The sequence below is a fragment of the Schistocerca americana genome, chromosome 2, assembly GCF_021461395.2.
Source record: "Schistocerca americana isolate TAMUIC-IGC-003095 chromosome 2, iqSchAmer2.1, whole genome shotgun sequence".
Taxonomy (NCBI): domain Eukaryota; kingdom Metazoa; phylum Arthropoda; class Insecta; order Orthoptera; family Acrididae; genus Schistocerca; species Schistocerca americana.
Window position 1 is genome coordinate 848768862 of NC_060120.1, and position 23066 is coordinate 848791927.

The 23066-nt window shown below is 37.5% G+C and overlaps 1 protein-coding gene across 2 annotated transcripts in view; it reads left to right on the forward strand.

Annotated features, from left to right (window-relative positions):
• LOC124595624 overlaps positions 1 to 22176 on the forward strand; it is a 61899-nt gene extending 39723 nt beyond the window's left edge. For both annotated transcript variants that reach the window (XM_047134446.1, XM_047134447.1), the window contains one exon: positions 20433 to 22176. In XM_047134446.1, coding sequence (XP_046990402.1) covers positions 20433 to 21307 — 875 coding nt within the window. In that variant the 3' untranslated portion in view covers positions 21308 to 22176. The remainder of the gene's footprint in view (positions 1 to 20432) is intronic.
• Positions 22177 to 23066: the final 890 nt, after the last annotated feature.

A 23066-nucleotide genomic window follows, 5' to 3' on the forward strand; every position in this document is an offset into this window, starting at 1 on the left:
ACAGCCTTTCAGGTTAAAGGCACAGGGCACTCTCTTGCCCTTGGTAAAAGAAAACATCCCTAAAGGTGGAGGAGCAAATGAAGTCAACAACATAGACTTCCAGAACCAGTAATCCAGAAAGTATTTTAGATTAGCTGAAACACTGCCAACATCACAACAAAATCCTTTTTTAACTGTAAGGCATCATTGAAAGTTGAATTTGGAAAACATCCTTTTTATTACAAGGAGTACAACTTTGCTTCCACCGTTTGCCGGTAGGTGGCGACAACAGTAAGTAGTGGGCGAAAGAAACAGATCGCAGATGTCAGGCAGTTAGCTTGGACCTCAGTCAACATAACCTCATTCAAACGTTAGTCAATTTGTGTCTGTATCATAAAGTTGTTCTTGGTTGAAAATGTCAGTCTACAAGCCTAATTCTCGTCATTTGTGGGAGGTGTTACTGTTTTGTTTCAATATAAAGAAAACAGTGGCTGAGTCTCATTGAATGCCCTCAAGGACATAGGGTAAGGACACTATTAGTGAAAGAATGTGTCATGAGTGGTTTCAACACTTCAAGAATGGTGATTTTAATGTCATAGACTGGCATAGTGGTGGAAGAGAGAATGTTTTCGAAGATGCAGAATTGGAGTCATTGCTGAGTGAAGACTCGTGTCAAACTCAAGAAGAATTGGCACGATTGGTGGGAGTGACACAGCAAGCCATTTCAGAATGTCTCAAGGCTATGGGCATGATTCAGAAAGAAGAAACTTGGGTCCTGTGTGAGCTGAAACCAAGAGACGTTGAACGGCGTTAGTGTGTTTGTGAACACTTGCTTCAGAGGCAGAAACGGAAGGGATTTCTGCATCGCATTGTGACCAGGGACGAAAAATGGGTTCATTACGATAACACTAAATTCAAAAAATCATGGGGATATCCCAGCCACACTTCCACGTCGATAGCCAAACCTAATATTCACGGCTCCAAGATGATGCTCTGCATTTGATGGGACCAGCTTGGCGTCATGTACTATGAGATGTTAAAACCTAGTGAAACAATCACAGGTGCTCATTATCAAATGTAATTAAAGTGTTTGAGCAGAGAATTAAAAGACAAATGGCCGCAATTCAGCGAGAGGTACGATAAAGTAATTTTGCAGCACGACAACGCTCAACCCCATGTTGCAAAAGAGGTCAAAATGTACTTGGAAATGTTAAAATGGGAAGTCCTACCCCACCCGCCATGTTCTCCAGACATTGCTCCCTCTGACTATCACCTGTTTAGATCAGTGGCACATGGCTTGGCTGGCCAACACTTCCGATCTCATGAAGAAGTCAAAAATTGGATCGATTTGTGGATTGCTTCAAAAGATGAACAATTGTTTTGACATGGCATTTGTACCTACCTGAAAGATGGGTTAAAGGAGTGGCCAGCAATGGAAAATACTTTGTATGATACATGTGTAACCAATTTGTTTCATTAAAGCCTCAAATGTTTGGGAAAAAACGGCTGAAGCAAAGTTGTACACCTTGTATTATTGTTATTTTTATTATTATTATGATTATCATCTTACAATAAATATTCTGTATTGTTTCACCTGATATTGTGCATTTTGTGTATGATTATGAAGTTCTACCAAGAAATGACCGGAAAATCAGTTAGCATAATGTGTATTGTATGGGAAATGTGTGAAACTTAAAATAAATGTAAAAAGGTATTCTTTTACTAGCTTTATGAGTAAAATAACACACAAAAATTATATATTTGATTACAACAACAAAAAGTATTTGAACAAAGAATTGAGTGACTGAAGATGTTACTACTGGTTACTGATTGGAAGCTTAATTGAATATTGTAGCTTATTTATATTATTCATGGATCTCACTCAGAAAAACTTGTGGCTTTTTGCTGTGTGGTCCCTTGCTATCATGTACTATTAGTAGTTGCAGTAGTAGTAGGACTAGTAGATTTACTCATTCGTGGATCACTTTTACAATGATTAGATTAGATTAATACTTGTTCCATAGATCATGAATACGACACTTCGTAATGATATGGAACGTGTCAGGTTAATAAAAGATGTCTGTACAAGACATTACATTACACAAAATATTGCATGACACTAATGTTTAAGTTTTTTCTCCTTAATTTATATCTAAAAATTCAGCCAATGAGTAGAAGGAGTTGTCATCTAGAAATTCTTTTAATGATATTGGAGACGTCATTGTATTAGAGTTTCAGAAGAAAACAGAACATAATTCATATTAAGTTTGTTTTAGTGACTCTCTTTAACTTCCTCATGCAGATAATTGTTTAGATTTACTCCTTGGTCAAAAATGCTGTTTTGAGCTATATTTTAATTGTTTCTTGGTAAATGTAAATTCAATCTAGGTCTTGTTCCATGGTCAGGGACAGAGATATACGTGCAGTAGTAATCAAGGTTACTTTTTATGCACATACGTGACTGGTAAATATACTCACATTGTGTAGTTAAAATGTCCTATGTTTTGAATCGATCTTTACAGTGTGTTCAGTTACTATTTTTTGTTATTTTTCTTATGCACCTTTTTTGTAGTTTGAAAACTTTATTCATATTTTTTGTTATTGTTCTGCAGAAAAGTATTTTGTAGCTAAGAACTGGGTGTACATATGGATAGCACGTAACCAAAAAGCACTTGTTGTTATACACTGGTGCCAAGACTGTGACGGCATTCGTGCTCAAATGTCTTTGTGTAGTCACACCACTTCGACGAAGAACCAGTATTCGTTCCTAGAAATTTTGTGTTTGTTACACAGTCTATAGAGATTCCATCTACGTGCAATTTGACAGTGTCATTGTCCATCTTAAGACTGAAACTCATGGCATTTGATTTCTTTTATATATGTGCAGATGCACACCATGCTCTAACTCTTACAGGAATCAGCAAAATGCTGCGAGGAATGAGGATAATGAGCAAGTTGCACTACATTAGTAGTGTGTGATTAAGTTGAGAATTCAGGTGTGATGGGAGGCATGCTTGGGTAGTCCGCACAGTTGCGATGACCACTGTGTCTGGATGGTGCAGTAGTCAGCACATTTGTCTAGTAAGCAGGAGAACCAGGTTTGAATCCTGGTCTGGCACAAACTTTCAATTTTCCCATTGATGAGTTACATCAGTGCCCAGTGGCAGCTAATGTCATTAATTCCTTTGTGTCTTTGAACATGTCAAAAGAACAGACGCCACATATAAATAACTAAGGTGAGGACAACCAGTTGACCATTTCAGTGGAGATTCACACTATACTTGAACTCTTATGGGAATAGTTGAAATTCTGTGGGTTATGAGGATAATGGACAAGGGTCTCTACATTAGGAGTGTGCGGATAAGTTGAGAATTAAGAGTCTGACAGGAGGCATACTAGGGTAGCGTATGCAGTTGTGATGATCACTATGTCTGGATGGTGCAGTGGGCAGCACTTCTGCCTGGTAAGCAGGAGACTTGGGTTCAAATCCTGGTCTGGCACAAATTTTCAAGCTTCCCCATTGATTTACATCAGTGCCCACTGGCAGCTAATGTCATTAATTCCTTTGTGATTTGATTTCTTTATTTTAAATGAAACATTACTGTAAATTGACCAGCTGTAAACTTCCTGAGGGTGTCATTTGCTTTCTCTGCAATGACTCCTCTTGGCTTAGGTTATAACTAACTCCACTTACACAGTTATTACTACTTAATAAGTTAAGGCCACTTCAAAGAGTTAGTTTCTATGTGTGTGCCTCATTGCTTCCTTCTTTATCAACCACTGTCCCTCCTTTCATTTCCATGCATCCACCATGATGTGGAGAGTATATTGAGAATGGCCCCAGTCAGAAAGATGAGGGTGGCAGCAGTTGTTGCTATAGCACTGTTGGGAACAGTATAGATGTATCCTACACATTTTATGTTACACTGCATTCAATGCTTACATTTATATGGTCATAACCCTCTCTACAGTTGGCACTGTGTGATTTGAGCCCACTGCTGCATTTCACTCACTATTTCTCAACACCCCACAAGTGGATATTAGTTTAGGTAAAATATTTATTAAGACCAGTAAACTCCGGTAGATATATCAACAATGTAGATTGCGATTTACCTTAAAGAAGACATTTTGAGTTGCAGACAGGTACAATTAAAAGACAGTTACATAAACCTTTCGGCCTCAGCCTCCAACAGTACCAGAGAGACGCCACCATTCATATGCACAAACAAGCACACCTGACGCACATGATGCCAACTCGAGTATCAACTTGGAATGTCCAACATTCCGGCGCGAGATGCTGGAGTTGACAATCGTGTGCATCAGGTGTGCTTGCTTGTGTGCATGATGGTGTGTCTCGTTTTTTAATGATGAAGTCTGTGGCCGAAAGCTTTATGTAAGTGTCTTTTATTTGTGCCTGTCTGCAACTTCATGTGTCTTCTTCACAGTAAGTAGCAACCTGCCTTTTCCTACATTGTTGACATAACACCTGTTAATGTCTTAACATCCCTGTCAGTGCCATAATAGAAATGTACCTTTTATGAATCGTCTATCTATTTACCTAATATGTAAAGCAACCATTATACAATATAGCCCCATTGATTAGTACTTACAGAATTCTCCTTGTTGTACTGGAATATTGTTTATGTGTAATGGATAGATCTGTCCACAGTATCTTATTACTCAAGTTGTTTATTCTTTTTAGTAGCAGAAGTAGCGCAATATCATATATAGGAAATTTATTCATGATACATATTCTACCCTTGGACTTAATTTAAAATAATCCCTTCTGCTGATGTATTCATATCTTAACATGTCACTTTTGTTGTCATCGATTGCTGTTTTACAGGATCAGACTACATGGTCATTGGTCAAAGTGTCCGTTTCATATTGTGAAATCATGAGATGTGAAAGTAACTTTGAAGATATTCAAATAAGTGTTATAAGGCCATTATTGATCATGGTAGATCAATGCTGTGGTGCTGATTACAGATGATGCTTGTAGGAAAGTCATGATAAAATTGTGAATTGATACTTGGTGCAGGGACTGGCAACTGATCTTCAACATAAGTAACTGTCACAAGTTTCTCATAGATAGCCATAAAGAACCATTAATTTTAAATTACAGGCTTGGCACTCAAACACTGCATAATCTAGGAATATGCTTCTCGAATGACCTCAAATAAAAGATTATATGAAAATAGTCTTAGGAAAAGCAGATGGCAGGTTGAGATTCATTGGAAGTATCTGTCATGTTCCACAGCTATGAGAATCATCTCATTTTTTGGGTCTATGGAACGAAAACTGAATCTAATCTGATCTAATCTTAAGGAAATCTATTTCAGCCACAGAAGAGTTTCATTTATAACATCTTTGTAGAACTGAGTATTAGAACTGCTGAAAAGTCTGGGATTTTTACCATATGCTGTTAATAGAGGGCATAGAGAAGGTCCAAAGATGACCAGCACATTTTGTTAGGATTCATTTACTGGGTCTTTTACCATCATAGAGACATCATCAAACTACAAAGGCAGACACTGCAAGGGAAGTTCACTGTTAAAATCTGAAGTGTGTGCATTCTAAGAAGAGTTAGGCAACATAGGCTGATGAGGCAAAACATTATGACCATCTGCTTAGTTGCATGTTGCTCTAGCTTTGGAATGCAGTATAGCTGCAGTTCTGTGTATCATTGATTCAAGAAGTCCTAGGTAGGTTTCTGAAAATGTGGCACCACCTGTGTACACACAGATCACACAATTCTGTGTAAATTACATGACAATGTTTTGTGGACACATAGCTGACACCCATTAGTGACAGAGATCTGTTCTGTTGGGTTCAGATCAGGTGATTTGGTGGCCTAGACACCAAATGTAAATTCTTTCTTGATGCTTCTCGAAGCACTGCAACACAGTTTTGTCCTTCAGTCATGAACAGTTATCCTATTGGGAGATAGTATTGCTGTCAGGGAAGACATCATGCGTGAAGCGATGCAGGTGGTCTGCAATAATGCTCACATAATCCATAGCTCTTGTGGTGCCCATTATTACTACCACAGGTCCCATAGAAGCCATATTGAGTGTCCCCCATAGCATAATACGGCCCCCACCATTCTGCATTTACGGCACAATGCATTGTTCAAGTAGCCCTTTGCTTGAGTGACAAGGTATCTGGATATGACCATTGATGTCATGTAACAAGAAATGTGATTCATCCAGACAGACAATATGTTTCCTTTGTCAAAGTCAATTATGTTTGTGGATTTCCACATTTGTGGCCAGTATCAAGGCTAGAATGTTTCCCCCATTGTGTCCGCTCCACTTATTAACTTTCCTTGCCGCACCACATGCCCACACCACCACCAGGCAGCATACATTCTCGCAGTGGACAGTGGTTGTGATGTTTTGGCTCATCACTGTATTTCTGTCTCCCATTTACATCTCATTATACCTATGCACCTTTTACAAATGGAGCAGGGAAGGGTGCAAGTGGTAATGTTACTCACAGTACCCCCTTGCCACACACTAGGTGGTGGCTTGAAGATTATAGATGTAGGTGATGTATGATCATAACTCTATACTTACCATCTGTTCCTTCCCACAGTCCATGTCCTCTCACAAAGGCAAATCAGTAACAGCAGGGAGAGTGTGTTTAAATAAGTTTCTCTGAAGAAGTTGTTTGTAATCTGTTATAATAGCATTTTCCTCCTCAATACTGCAGATAGAATTTGTAAGTGAATCTCATTGTCAGGTCGAAAGCACATATAAGGGATATTTCCTATTAGGGTATTTCAATCCAGATTCACCACCATCAATTGCTAAGGAACACTTAATGATCTTGATCCCAAGTGACAGTTTTCTGTAAATTTTCATTGAGTGATATGTCTTAAATAAACTAGTTGAGGAAATAATGTATGTACCATGCTGCTAATAATTCTTGGTTATTCTGCAGAATGTGTTGTCAGGCATTGTCCTGTTACAGGCTGAGGATATGCTGATCAAAAAATATGCACAGAACAGCTGTAACTTCCATAAGGCTGTGATTGCTACTGGGAAAACACTTTGTTTAAACTTGCCGTGTCTAACTAATGGTCCCACTGATGATGATATTCATGTGGCATGCATATCACTCAATTCGGTACTTCAAAACATGGAACATGATTACCCAGGCTGAAATGGTCAGTTCTTTGCATACAACACTATGCATGCATTCTGAAGGCAGAAAGCAGAAATAAGAGGTGCAACAAGAGTTATGTAAAATTCATTTGATAAACTTAGTGAGTTGCCGAATACAATGCAGTCAGAGCCAAAGTGCAGTTCCGAGAGTCCTATTCAGTAGCCAAGCCCGTCACACTGTAGTCACTGATAGGGTGAGTGTGTACGCACACGTGACGATTACAATACAGAAGGGGCTGATGATAGACTGCGGTGGCCTCTTATCCACTCTGATAGCGGAATTACCTGCATTGGCAAAGGAGGGCATGTCTGTAGGGCAGCCATTGGTTGGTGGCTGCGATTGGTGCATGGCTACCTCTGGCGCAGTTCTCTTAAGTCTGGTGCCAACGTTGGAAGTATAAATTGACGTGCCTGAAGTGTTGCCTGGAGCAGTTTTGTTCAATCATGCAGTTTGTAACATAATTGTGGATAAGTTGCTCCTGTATTTGGATAAGAGATCAGTGTGTGCCATAGATAAGAGTTGACTCTTATGGATCACGGGTATTTTCAGAAGTAAACAGTATCTGAGGTCAAAACAAAATCTTTCCTAGGTTTGTTGAAGCTGCAGCAGAAAATGTCAAGAGTAATTCTAGAATGAAACTTTGATATCTAATCACAGCACATGTATCTTTCCTTACCTGAAAGTTTTGCTGACTTGTCATCTATGGAATTGTGTATGCAACAATTATTCAGCAGTTAGTGCACTTGAAGGTACTATCAACCAGTTGAGAGAAACTTTGCATTTGAACCAAAGTAGCATGGCAGGCAGCACATCAATAACACATCCAACATAGTTTTATAAAATACCATGATATATGAGGGGGTACCCAAAACAACCCCAACTTTTTTTCACATTTTAAGCTCAAACCTTCAATCCCCATCAAAGTACTCTCCAATTTCACTATACAGTTGTCTAATCTTTTATTCCATGTTTCAAAACATTGCTTAAGTTCATCTTTTATGATGCTTCACAGTGCCCCCATAATTTTTTTTCTTCCTCAGCAAAATCAGGCAAACACTTTTCTTTCATGTCTCCTTAAGGGAAAAAAAAGTCACCCGGTGCAGAGTCGGGTGAGTGTGCTGGATGATACAATTTTTGATCAAGAATTGTCATACACATAGGGTTGTGTTCGCAGGGGCATTGTCATAATGGAGAAAATCACTCACCTTACTGCGACAAATCAGGCCGCTTCTGCTGCACACTGTTGTGGAGTCTTTTCAAAACTTCCAAGCAGAAAGCTTGGCTAACTGTCTGACCTAGCGGAAAAAACTCAGTATGCAGACAATTCCTCTCACATCCAAAAACCAAATCAGCATTGTTTTAATGTTTGATTTCACCGTATGAAGCTTTCTTGGGGTGAGACAAACTTGAAGTCTTCTGCTGGCTTGATTGTTGCTTTGATTCATGATCATAAGCATAGCACCAAGTTCTGTAAATTGTGATGATTTTTGAAAAAAAGTTTGGAACATTTTGGGACCCTTTTTTCAAACCACAACATGCTTCCACCCGACCTTCTTTTTGTTGAGCAGTCAGCAGTTGTACCATGAATTTGGCAGTTGCCCTTTTCATTCCCAAATCTCCTGTCACAGTTCACTGCACTGAACCCCATGTCACATTTTACAGCTCCACAATTTTTTCCGAGGTCCGTTGTTGATTTTCATTGATGTTTGAATGAATGTTTTCACATTTTCATGTGTTTAGGGGAAAGTGACCAGAATGAGGTTTGTCATCAACTGAAATTCCAACATTTCACCAGTTTTGAAACAGGAAAGCCACTTGAGGTTTCCCGTTAGCATCATCCTTGTTTCTGTTCCACTTTTTCCAAGCAAAAAGCGGAATTTCATCACTGCACATTGTTCATGCACAGCCGTTGCAAGGGAAAAAAAAAACACACAAAACAGTTGTCACTGTAAACTATGTCGGGACTGACTCTGGAATGTTTCTCTATGTGATCTTAGTGGCAAAACGCAGTACTACAAAAGCTCTGCTCACCGAAAAATTTGTTTGGTTTCTTTTGGGTACCCCCTTGTATATAAAAGCTGTGGTGAATTAATTTTTGTACAGTTACCTGAAAATCGGATATTTTTACCACAGGCCTTTATTTTTTTTTGGTATGACTTATGGACAGGTATTGAGGGTATTTTTGTTCTGTCATTGCAACTACTAAATGTGTGTCCTTTTTTTCACCAGACACATTTCACTTTATTGAAGTAGCATCATCATTGGTGGTGATTTTTGCTTGATTTTTCTTACGTCGAGAAATTCCATCTGTTAGCACATTGTTGATGTTTTTCTTCTTTAGACACTGATAGTTGTCTAATGTTTAGTTTTCTGCAGCACTACGCATTTCTTACGGTTTTCACAGCACACTTTTTTGCACACCACTGTTTTTTTGTTTGTTCTGTAAAACCAAACAGAAAACAGTGATATGTGAATAAGTGTGCTGTGAAAACCATATAAGAAATGCATTGTGCTGCAGAACAACAAAAAATTAGACAACTATCAGTGTCTAAAGAAGAAAAACATTGATGTGCTAGCAGATGGCATTTCAAAAATGGTTCAAATGGCTCTGAGCACTATGGGACTTAACTGCTGAGGTCATCAGTCCCCTAGAACTTAGAACTACTTAAACCTAACTAACCTAAGGACATCACACACATCCATGCCCGAGGCAGGATTCGAACCCGCGACCGTAGCAGTCGCGCGGTTCCAGACTGTAGCGCCTAGAACTGCTCGGCTACTTCGGCCGGCGATGGCATTTCCCAATGTAAGTGAGAATAAAGTGAAAATCACCAACAATGATGTTGCTTTACCTCAATACAGCAGAACACGTCTTGGGGGGGGGGGGGGGGGATGGACCACGCGTTTTTGTAGTTTCAACAACAGAACAAAAATAGCCTCAAGAATTGTAAAGCAACTACACGGACATGATGGCCACACAAATGAATGTTTAATTGGCATGTTATATGTTTCATGAAGTGTTTATTAACAAATCTGTTACAGCTGCAGTATATATGTTTATGGTGACCAGTTTCGAACAAATTGGTTCATTGTCAAACCTGACCCAGTGAGGCTGCACTGAAAGTGCTTGATCTTAATAACGAACGTCACAGTGGCAATACATCATTTACAAAGTCATGGTAGATGACTGTCACAGTCAACATGTGCATACGTAGGAAGTCAGAATCAAACATTTTGATTCTGACTTCATTCTCATGTACATGTAGAAAAATAATTTCCATTTGGCACACAAAAAAAAGAAGGCTCATAAATTTGTAAGGCTGAGAGAGTTAATGTTTCTAGTTTTCTGAACAGTGACCAATGAGCTTTATGAGCCACAGTGCACATATTGTGAACATTTTTTTTTTCTGCATCTTTAGTATCAACAGTATGTTAGCTTAGTTTTCCCCATAAAACAATACATTACCTAAGAGCAGATTCAGAGAAACTTGTATATGCTACTTTTCATGTGTTCATGACTGTGGCGGTTGTTAATATTTGCATTGCAAACTCAGTGTGTGCCTCACAGCTCACATTTTTAGCCAAATTTAATGCTAACAATTTACTGAGTAAGTTTATTCTATATCTTGGTTTCAGTGGATAATCTTAATCTGCTCACATTTTGACTGTTTGGGTTTGAATTGCATCATGTGAGTTGTAGATATGTTTCTACTCAACCTATTTAGGTGAAACCAAGTTTCTAAGGTGCTGAGAATAGTGATCAATGATTCAGAAATTTTTTCTGCAACCTGATTTCCAAGTAACACAGAAGTGATAATACTGACCAAGTATTTGAGCAGTTCCTCATGAAAAGCAAATTTTAATTTTTCTTATCTCTGAAAGGTCAAAGAAGAATTCTAGCTGCCTTCTCCATGTCTTCCCAACAAAGTATGACACATGCAGTTCCACTATGCATCATCATAATTGTAACAAAAATGTCAAAATATGTCAGTAACTAACCTGTATTGACTCATTTCTCTATTATGCTCATCAAATTGCTTTAATAAAGGTCACCAGGCGCATTTTAACCAACTTTTGCACTAACAATTTGAGTCATACTACTATCAGATTTCACAAAAAAAACTTCTTATTTTACCATAAGATCAGAAATATTCATTACCTGGCATCTTCAAATAATCAGTAATTGTTGTCAATCAACGTCCTCAAATCCTTGGAGAGTCAAGTCACAGAATAACAGGTAAAAGTATTAGAGTACACAGTCTCACAATTTTAGTTTTCATACAAACAAAACGTGTTATGTCACTCATCAGATCCAGCCAAGTCCGTTCTTTCATCAAGCCAAAACAAGGCCGGTGCCTAGAAAACCTGTACACTTAAAGTAAAACACACCGAGTATCTCCAGAGGCACATCCGACATAAACTGCTTATAAACAGAATTGTCTTTGTGACTTCCCATTCCCTCTAATCAAGTGAATTGTAGCGCCACCAAGCTCTCTGTGACTCTTAACATTCAAAAAGCAGGACTGCCGAAAACTATGAGGCTCGTTCAGAAAGTAAGTGTAGTGTGATGATAAAGAGCTGTGGTCTTTCGTTTGTTGAGGGTTGGCAACACTAAGTGGCAATGAAAGATCTGTTGGCCAGATCAAGCATCACAGGAACATGGTAGTATGCAAACTCACATTGTAGTGTTCAGTTACATGAAAGATGCTTCCTACTCGTGCAAAGTATAACACCTATTGAAATTTTTTCACAAAGCAAAGTGATTCATGGCAGAGGTGTTATGAACAGAACAAGTGGTTTTAAGTGGCTGTTGCGAGTTTAGTGGAGGCAGAACAAATGTTTGTAATGAACAAAGGAGTGGAAGGCCTTCGCATTTGACTGATGAGCAGGTGCAAAAAATTGAGGAAACTGTTTGTGAAGACTGCCGAGTCACAGTGGATGAAATTTCTACAATGTTTCCACAAGTATTATATGAGACACTCACATAAACGCTGGGTTACCGGAAACTGTGCACAAGGTGGATTCCAAAACAGTTGACAGAGCAGCACAAGAAAAATCAGATCAGTAGCACCCACAAGTTCCTTGAGTGACTTGAATTGTAAGGCGAGGATTTTCTAAGCTCTGCTGCAACTGTAGATGAATCCTGGGTGGCTCATTAAATGCCTGAAAAAAAAGTAGTCACTGTTATAGCCTTAGTGTTTTGGGACAAAAGGGCATCATTTTGGTCGAATTTCAGCTACAGGCAGAGACCGTCAATGCACAACCATCTTCTGAGAGCCTGAAAAAATCTCTAAAGGAGCATTAAAAACAAAAGGAGGAGAATGCTGATGAGAGGAGTGTGCTTGTTGCACCACAACACCCATCTTCACACAGCTTTAGCCACCAGGGAACCCTTGGATTCACATGGCTGGAATTTTTTTGTAAACCCCCCTCCCATTTCTTGACGTGGCACCTTCACATTATGATCTTTTGGTTGGGATATTTCGAACCACTCGTCCTTTTCCTTGACATGGCACCTTGTGAGTATTATCTTTTCACCTTCCTGTAGGCACACATGAGTGAAAATTAAATTTTCAATGATGAGCATGTGCAGAATGAGGTTCTGAACTGGGGGAAGTAGTTGGTGAGAGAGTTGTTCGAGGAGGGCTTAAGAACCTTGTGCCGTGGCTCACCACATCCACTGAACAGAATGGCATCTATGTGGAAAAATAGCCAACAAGTTTGTCAATGATATCATATATATTTTTATAATACACTCTTTCTAAAAACGTATATAAAGAATTAGTGCATTTACTTTTTAAACATGCCTTGTACTATCACATCTACACCCTACAAAACACAACCTGCCAAGTGCATACCATAAAACTTAGTGTCTGACTCCACACTTCTCAGCTACAAACTTATTGAGTGAGATGGCAATTGAAAATAACACCCCATTCCAAAACATGATATGTTATATGATATACAGTATGTCTAATGTGCTTTGAGCAGCAGCTGATTAATTACACTAAGAGCATTGTACTGGTTGAAATCCTAGATGAAACTGCACTATACAAACACAATTTTGGTCAGTTATTATTTCCATGAATATCACAAATAATTCAAAAAGTTCATAGCAAGAACATCATCTTTAAGTTTGGTTTCATCTGTGTCCCCAATTGACCTTTTTTCTTTCCCTGCCACGTCTCTTTTCCTCTGGTCACACATTTGGGAGGAGTAGATTTTAATCCCCACCTGGCCGTCCGGATTTTGGCTTTCCATGGTTTCTGTGCATTTATGAAGGTGAATGCTAAGATTGTTCTTTTGAAATGAACGTGGCCAATTTCCTTTCCCATCCTTGTCCTCTTCATCTAGCGTTCTACCTTTAATGACCATAACAGCAGCAATGCAATAAACCTTAATTCTCATCCTTTTCCCAAGACAAACATTTAGCCTTTCGGTAATTCAACATTACATGTAAAATGATCAGCAAGGGCTCAAAAATTAACATTCTTAAAAAGATTCTTTGACATAGAAAACCTTCTGTCACTTAGAGTAACCTAGAAACCTCTGCGAAATCATTTGGTGTGTGCCAAGAATCTCAGAAAAATATGAAATTTATTCGTTGATGACAAATTTTTTTCAGAAGCTGTATTAGATGTTTGTAACCTACCTATTCATGACACATGAAAATTTGTGCTGGAGCAGAACTCGAATCTGAATTTCCCACTTATCACGAGTGATCACCTTTACCACTTTGGCTACCCAAGCCCACTCCCTTGACCGACCCAAACTCCCATATGCCACAAACAATATCAGCATCTCCTACTGCTCACATATCATGTGATTCCCACACAGGGAGAATGAGGCTACAAGAAATTGAGATCAGTGTTATTATCATTGTTTTTGCCAACAAGGCTTGTAGCATTGATTTAATTATGCAATGTCTGTTTCTTGAGACATAAGTAAGTAGTAAATATTATGAAATTTATTCATTGATGGTGAAGTCTGTATGATCAGATGTATTAGGTATAGAGAAACTACATATTAGTGACACATGAGTATTCATGCTGGACCAGGACTTGAAGACAGATTTTTCACTTACTGTGAGCAGTCACTTTAACCACTCTGGCTATCCTAGCATGCTCCTTGGACAAACCCAAACCTCCATAAGCTACCCACAATGTCAACATTCCCTAATGCTTGTACATTACGTGATTTCCGCACAGGGAGAATGAGACTACAAGTAATAAAGATAAATGTTATTATCATTATTTTTGCACATTGAAGCTTGTAATATTGATTTCATTTTACAATGTCTGTTTTTTCAGACATGCATGTCTGAAGAAACAGACACTGTAAAATTAAATCAGTTTACAAAAAGCCAATTTCACACTAACTTATGAAAATCCAACTTGTGTTTGTGGTTGTTAACAAATAAAACAGGGTAGACAGGGTAAACTTTGCACAGGTGGACAACTGAACAATTCTAATGGTGTCAATTACAAAAAATTGTGCTCTCGCAGTGGTGCTTTAACAAATGAAACTTAATGTGTGTGACAATTGATTTTGAAATTAAAATATAAATTGCCTGTATCACACTTTCTAAAAATCATTTCTGCAGGCTAAAATATATATAGTCACAGAAAATATCTTTTGGGGTAGGGCAATTTACATTGTCATAAGGTAACATCCATCTTTTTAATTTTAGTTGAATTGTTGTTGTACATTCATATATTATCAAAATAACTAAATGTGCATATGATGCGGTTAAGAAATCAAAAAGTGTATTATTCAGTCTTATCTTAATGTTTAGGATTTGTTCCAAAAGTTAATATGCTTAGTGATATTTCGTATATTTGAAAAAATACAACTGACGCTGTGCTTTGGACTCCATCTCCCAAGGAAAAAAATTGTATGACTCTTGGTTGAAGGTAACAGAAAACCATCTGAATAGCCATAGTCATAGTTAACTCACCATTTTTGCTCTACAGTGACAGCTCATAAAAAAGCTGTTTTGTTTTCCTGGCAAGCAGTCAGGAAAACTGCAAGTGTTGTTATTGTTTTTGTGTGTGTGTGTGTGTGTGTGTGTGTGTGTGTGTGTGTGTGTTTGTTTGTTTGTTTGTTTGGAGGGGGGGCAGGAGAGGAGAGGGGGAGGGTGCATGTGCGTGTGTTCAACTCATACTTTACCTACAACAAAATGGAGAGAACACTTCATAGTGGCCAACCCACAAAGCATGTAGTCCTTGCTGATTATAGTTAGCCATTTTCCAGCTGCTACTTTGATTGTCACAATTACATAACACCTGTGGTGATTTTGAAACCAGTCTAAGCATTATAGACGTCCCACCTGCAAACAGTGATTCCATGCAAGAACCTATTTATTTTAGTGTTACTGGTAGATTGTATATCTAGAATGATGGAAAATCTAGGCATATGTAACATAATCATCTTCTGAACAGATTTGCCCATAACTTGATCTTCTCAAGAGGCTTGCCTATAGCTCAGTCTTCAGAAGAGGTTTGCCTATAACTTCATCTGATTAATTCTTCACAAGCTATCAGTCATATAAAATAATTGACAGGGTGGATATTTGATGAAGCTGTTCATTTCTCATCTTTAAAGAACACATCTTCGTTCTGTTGCTGACATGTTAGATTGTAACAGTGTGGTACGTGACTTTATCAAACACTGCAGGATTCTTTCTAACCTTAGTATGAACAAAAACATTTTACAAGAGTAAGATTTTTTTATGTGAGTGAAGGGTGACCACTGTGTGAATAACAGTTTTATTTAAACAGTCAGGGATCTAAAACTTTATACAAATGACATTTTCAGATTTGCATATAATATACACACAGATTTATGACTCACTAACTCACATGATGCTCTTAATTTATTTTAACAATTTGAATGTTGTTTATTTCCTACACAGTGAGTTACTTCAAAATCTCAAGATGGACTGTATAAATTTGAAACACATCATTTGTGTAAAACATGCAATTGCCAGCTATTAAAATAAAAATTGCTTTTCACAAAAACTGAGTATAATGCTGCCAACATTTTCCTGAATGTAGATATTCAGCTCTTTGCAAAAGAAGAGCTTCTAACTAGACGAGGAGTTCAAGGCACTGAACACATCTGGGAGAGGAGCTTGGTGCAGCAGAATTTTTACTGGTAGCCAACTGAAATTCTGTTCTCTCCTGTAGAGAAATAGCACTGCAGGGAATTGTCTCAGAAAGTATTGGCAGGTATTTACCCGTCTTCAGAGTCTGCCTTCTTTCAGTAAATCAAGCTTTTACCAGACCTGTGCCTTAGTAGGCTGCTACAAGACCTGTTTGGTTGTGAACTTCCCAGGAAGTTCATTTCTTTGTATTGTAATGCTTTACAAGACCAGGACTTGAATGCACATATTTGACCTTTAAAGATTATGCTCTTCTGTTTTAACACTCCAGCTGCATCACGTGGATTGACTCAGTGCTTCACACCCGTACTTTTCCACACTCCTCACAGGTTTGCTTGCTTACCAAGTGTGACTGGCATCATTTAGGAAAAGAATGTAGTGAAGAATAACCTGATCTCAGCAGAGGTGCATGCTTCTAAAATAAAACTTTGACACTATAGCAGAAAGCATTCTAAACTGGACCACTTTTTCTTATGGAAACAGAATACCAGAATGGGTATTTTTCGCTTTAGCTGCCTATACTCTAACACAGATTCATCTCGGTCACTTTCCCTCAAAGTAAGTATGTATATGAAGGACGATTACTGCTCATTGAATAGAAGAGTTGTTGAACAGCAAGCAGGCATGTAGAAATGGACATTAACTAGCTAAACTTTTAGGTAAAGTCCTCCTTTAGTTTAAGTGATAACAAAAATAATAATAATTTCCCTCAAAGTTCAGTTGGTTAATACTAACATTCAGTGCAACAAATGAGATTGGAAGGTCGGCCTTCAATTTAAGTTGCCTGAAAGTAGAGCAGGTGCTTAGAACATGTTGTTACTTTGGATCAACAAGTTAAAATGTCATAGAGTTAGAGGGCTCCTTGCAGCAACCAGTGTTAAATCTGCCACTATTTCCACGGTGGTCAGAACATTAAGAGGAGTCCAACGGGTTAAAATGAGGCTTGTCAACTCGTGGCTTTGGTTAAGTCTGCAGACACTGAAGGATCCTGATAATTTCTGCTTTTTATGCACTAAAATGATTATTATAATCTTACGATGGAATTTCATTCTTTTGGCGTCTTGTATACCTGCTTATGATGAGTTATGATCTTCCGAAAAAAAAAAAAAAATCTGAAAGCACAATATGACTGAATACAAGCATACAATGTGCTACTGAAGAAGCATATAAAGCAATTTAATGTGTGATACAAAAGAAACATAAGTTGCTGGTTTGTTTGTTTGTTTATTTATTTTTAAGCTATGTAATTCTGTTGCTAGTATGTTAAATAGTGAAACTGTAATGGATCTGTTGAAGTAGGTTTTGGAATATCAAGCTACTGCAAAAGCAAAGTATTCTCAGCAAATAAGAAAATTTGTGCTCGCCCTACATTTTTATTCTGTTGAGACACAGGACAGGAATTTGTGGCAGGCTACACCAAACCACTCAGAAGATTGATGGCTCAAAAAGGCATACAGTCACTTGAAAGCTTGTGAAATTATCTCACCTAAGAATACTTAACTGCAATTAATCAGAAGTTCCTTATTTGTAAACGTGATCATCTTTTACAGCAACTGATAAAACTTAGTGAAATATTTGCACAAATAGGTGTAAATGAAAACTCTGTAAAATCAAAATACCAATAAAAAAAGAAATGCCAGTAAAACGTTGTGAAAATGAAATGTCAATAAATTGTTTTACTGTCTTGCATGTCATTGTTATTACTGAATAATTTGTGTTAACTATTTGTAACACATAGTGCACTGGTGTTTGAAGCTTAAAGTTTCCTTAAAATACAAACAGAAATACAGAATTTCTGTGCCTGTCTATTAGTCAAACACAACACATTTCAAAGTTTACTCTATAATCTCCTGGTGGCACTTGCTCAAAATTCATTGATTTCTACTCAGTTTGCAAGCAACAAGAACAGTGGATGTTTCGAGTTCTCTTAAAGTTTTATCACAATGAAAAATTGAGCCTCATTTTGACTGAAATCTTTTGACTAAAACTTTCCTTGTTGCTGCTGCTATAAACAAAATCACTGATTTTACTGGTTTTTTTAGAAAAAATTAAGCTGACAAGAGCTATTTTAAGTTAGTCAAAGGCAATTTCAAGGGCGTGTGACACGGAGGACAACACCCCTGACTACCAATAAAATTGCAGACAGGAATTCAATTTGCTTCAAACATGGTGGATGTATAGCCACTCTATGAAATGTAAACTTGTTGCTTCAAATAAGCTTCTAAATGTGTAACTATAACAAGAAAATTTGTTTTACTTTACTATTATTTGTTAAAAAAATCTTTGTATGGAATTGCAGCATTCTTAACTAAGTTAAAAGAATTAAAAAAAAGTGATTTTCCTGATTCAGACTGCTACCTTGCAACAATCTACAGTGTAACAACAAATATTTCAATCACATGATACAGATGTGTGCAGGTTAGAAAGCATGTGGAAAGTGTGTCAGGGTTGCCTATGAACGACAAATATCATATTCATATTGCAACAATCTACAGTGTAACAACAAATATTTCAATCACATGATACAGATGTGTGCAGATTAGAAAGCATGTGGAAAGTGTATCAGGGTTGCCTATGAATGACAAATATCATATTCATGACTGTAAGTTGAATTGTTATGATAGTCACACTATATTTAGTCTAAAGTGGCCTATTAACATAGAGGAGGAGGAGTAGTTCATAAATAAGTTTAACAAAGTGTGTACGAAAGTAAGAAAGACTACAACTCACTACTTCCTATTCAACCTCATTTAGGAGGCAAGAACCAACACTTGCAGATACAATTGCTACATTGCACCTATTATAAAGCTCCCTTATGTACATAGTTTTGCATGTGGGCACTGAAGGAGTTCAATATTCTGGTTTGGGAAATGTGCAGGCAGGAAAAAATATACCAGGCAATACATTTACTACCGCGTGATGCAAATCAGTAACAATCCTAAAAAAATCTTATCATAACACCTCTGATCTTGGTTGGTGGTCTGGATGCTGACTGACCATTATGATCCATGGACATTGAGATATGCTTGAGCAAAACTAACAAGTATCTCCTTCATCACTCCAAGATCTAGAGGCAGTAAGTTTCAAAATTACTGAATATCCACTGTGTAGCTCTGACCTTCCATATGCATTTATGCCTCATTTATGAAACTAATTAAAAGAACATTGTAACAATACCAGAAAAGGAAAGTTGCTACTCACCATACAGCGGAGATGCTGAGTTGCTATAGGGACAATAAAAAGATTCAAATACTCCTAGCTTTCAGCCATTAAGCCTTTGTCTCAGTCTCAGAGAGAGTTTCAGTTCTCTGAGAGTGCAGGCTAATGGCCGAAAACTATGAGTGTGTGAATCTTTTTATTGTGCATTTATGACAGGCTTTATGGCATGGAGAGGTACACTAGATATAAAGCAAATTATTTAGAAACATCATTTTTACAGTGACACCTCAAAAGATGAAAGTTGCAGTGAACTTAGTATCCAGGAGCTTCTCTTGTGCCCCATCGTGGGTTGCACATAATCTGCATGTTCTGAGAGCACTTTACAAAATTAATAATGTGTATACAAGTTGGGAGCATTCTAAACAATTGTTGTTAATATGTTTTCTTCTTTTAATATTGAAGTTCCTTCAAGAATACATTAAACCGCATATTGTTAGCTGGCCATAAAATTTGGAAAGTTATACTACTCTCATTAATATTGTTTACATGAAAAGCTTGTTAGGAGCTTTGAATTTGAAAACAGAGAGAGGTCTTCTGATATAAATTTTCCTTGAGGACTTATGTTTTACAATAGATATTTGATTTGAAAGTATTAGAGAAACGAATAACTGTAAAGTTCTGCATTATGAAATTTAAATGTAGTGCTGTAGACCAGCAACCATCACAGTCATTAAGATATCACCACGTGGTGGTATTTTCTAAATTAATTTCATTCTTGCAGTAGCCCATGTTGACCTATCAATATTTATTTGAATTATTCTTGTGCTGGTGGCATTTCTGTAGCTAACCAAAGATTTGTGTAATAATGCTTGATATCAGTATGATTGTTAATTGCTTTTATTGTGTAACAGTACTGACCTGTTGTGATGAAACACTAGGTAATAAGTTTTAATTTTTACAGACAGAGAAGATGATAGAGATCAGGAAGATCAACCAGAAACAGATTATTCAAGATCAGATTTTGAAAATGACAGTGATGTACCAAGGAGTCCAGGGAGTACAGCAAGCACAGATTCAAAGAAGAATGCATTACGTCGGATGGTGATGGAAGTGATATTTGGTTCAGCATCTGCCAGCCAAATGGAGCCACAGTTAGCTGTTTCAAATGGCTTTCGCAGTAGTCCAGACAGCCCAGATGATGATTCTCAAGACAGCAGAGAAGACAGTATGGAAGGTAGCACAGGAAATGGCCAAGAGGGCATGCCAGAAGGTGATAGAGTGGGCAGTCCACGAGGAGATAGAGATGGCAGTCTGGATGACCTTCCAGAAGATGGCCCACAGGAAAATTCAGAGTGTCCAGGGGATGCTCCAGAAGGTAGTTCTGATGAGAGAGTCATACTGCCTGAGGAAGAACAGGCTGGAGAAATGGTAGTGGTTCACAGTGATAGCAGTAGCCAGTGCAGTAATCGATCAGGTGTTGAACGGCGCAAGCAGCCTGTAAGAACGAGAATGTTTGTGCGACGTGATGACTTCATCTATGACGGCCCCTCGGGCAGTGGTGCGACAGTCTCAAAGAAAGTAGTCAAGTCTCAGTCACAGCAGCAAGTTGATGACTCAGCAGTGGACAGAGTGCCAAAGATGACTCTTGTGAGAGTGGGTGGGAGTGTATCCAGTACTGAGACAAGTAGTGCATCCAGTACAAGTGCATGGCGTACCTCAATAATGGCTGTGACAGAAAACCGTACAGCTGCCAACACTAGCAGAACGAGTGTGAACTTACCTCCACGGAAAGCTGCAAAAGTGTCAGAGTCTCTTGAGAAAAACAGTTTAAAGTAAGGAATCTTACAGAAAGAGAGAGAAAAAAATATGATAACCTCATTTGCAAAATGGTGTAAGTAGGACACTTGTTCCTTTGCACCATTTTTTTCCATCTATATCAGGTATTCAGTTCAAATTTTATGTTTCACTTGAAATGAGAACATTTTCTACTGTAAATGCTGATGATAGCTATAACTGGGTAAGCTGAGAAATGTAGTTTTACGACATTTGTAACGATGCTGCGTTATGTGCTGTGAAATTGTAAGAGAAAAGGCCAGGTGCCTCTATTCCTGTTCCTTGTACCTGTGTACATAATTGGTGCTCAGTGTCCAGTGTGCCATGTGCTACCAAGAGTTGTGGTCAAATTGTAAATTTTTAATTTTATTCAATATTCAAGGTATTTTTTAAGTGAGCTGAGAGTGTAGACAATTGTTCTAGACTACGTGTGCCTGACTGCACAGCTGATGAAGAGTCATATGATGGGTGTTTTCTTAAATGTTCTGTCTCGTGTTGTTGTTTCTGAAAATCACATCACTTATTGTAAATTTTGTATTTTGAGTACACTCTTGTTGTCAGCAATTGGTGTATCATTAACTGTCTTGATTCTCTTTGTGTTAATTCAGTTTCCTTGAATTTTTATGATTGGTGTTTCACTTCAGATGTTACGTATGTGATAAATCATTCATCAATATTTTTATACAATATTTTAAAAGGTTTCTGTATTCTTCTTTGTACTGTGAGTTTCTGTGTTTGCAGTTTTCATGAATACATCTTGTAATTCAGTGGAAACGAGTGTCACAATTTATTTAATTTTTTTTGTATATTATGTTTAATGCAGTCATTTCTATTTAAAGTCTGAAATGATTTTTGAATAATTATTGTATGTAATCAACCATGATATTTTGATAAAAACAATCTAAGTTAATCAGTTTTGTATTTATCATGTTTAAATCCACTCCCACCTCATCGTATCCTGCGGAGACCTATTTACCATGATGGTATGAGTTACTTTGTACTTCAGAAGCTGAATAATGTGGACTCATAAAGATTTTACAGAAAAGTGAAAGAAATTGTTTAAAAACAAATTATTTTGGTGAACCACATCAAAAGATTAAAAATCAACTTATTTGATAGTGGGAAATCAGGTTTCAGTATGTTCATAACAGTAAAACAGTAACAGTTCACAACATCATTGAAAACTACCAGTAGCTATTTAATATAGATCTCTGTGGTTCTGCAGACAAATACAAGTTAGCAGTTGAGAAATAAAAGAATGTGACTATAAACGATGATGGAAATGAAAGTGGAATTTCCTGGATCTGGTGATCAACTAGCTCACAAACACAGACAAAATAAAGAATGATGCAATATGGAGTGTTTGACAACATTCTGCATATATATTGCTTATCAGATACACCAATTAAAACTTCAGCAAATTTGAGTAAATTTGGGGTTATTAACTAACACTATTAGGCAATATGCTAGTATAGTGTTTAGAGGTTTCAGTTTACAATTCTTGGGACATTTTAGAGGAAAGAAAGATGTAGGATTCCTCTTCCTACTTGTTCAGTTTGCTTCTGTTACATGTAATTTTTATTTAGCTGAACTTGTGTGTTGTTATACTGGTTCACTCATACTGTAAATTATAAAATCCATTTAAACAGAAATGAGAATACCTAACATTCCAGGATGATGATGATGATTACAAAATCCTTTAATGGTGGAAAAAATTGTTTTGGTGCTCATTGTATTCCCAAACTAACTATCTAATCAGTAT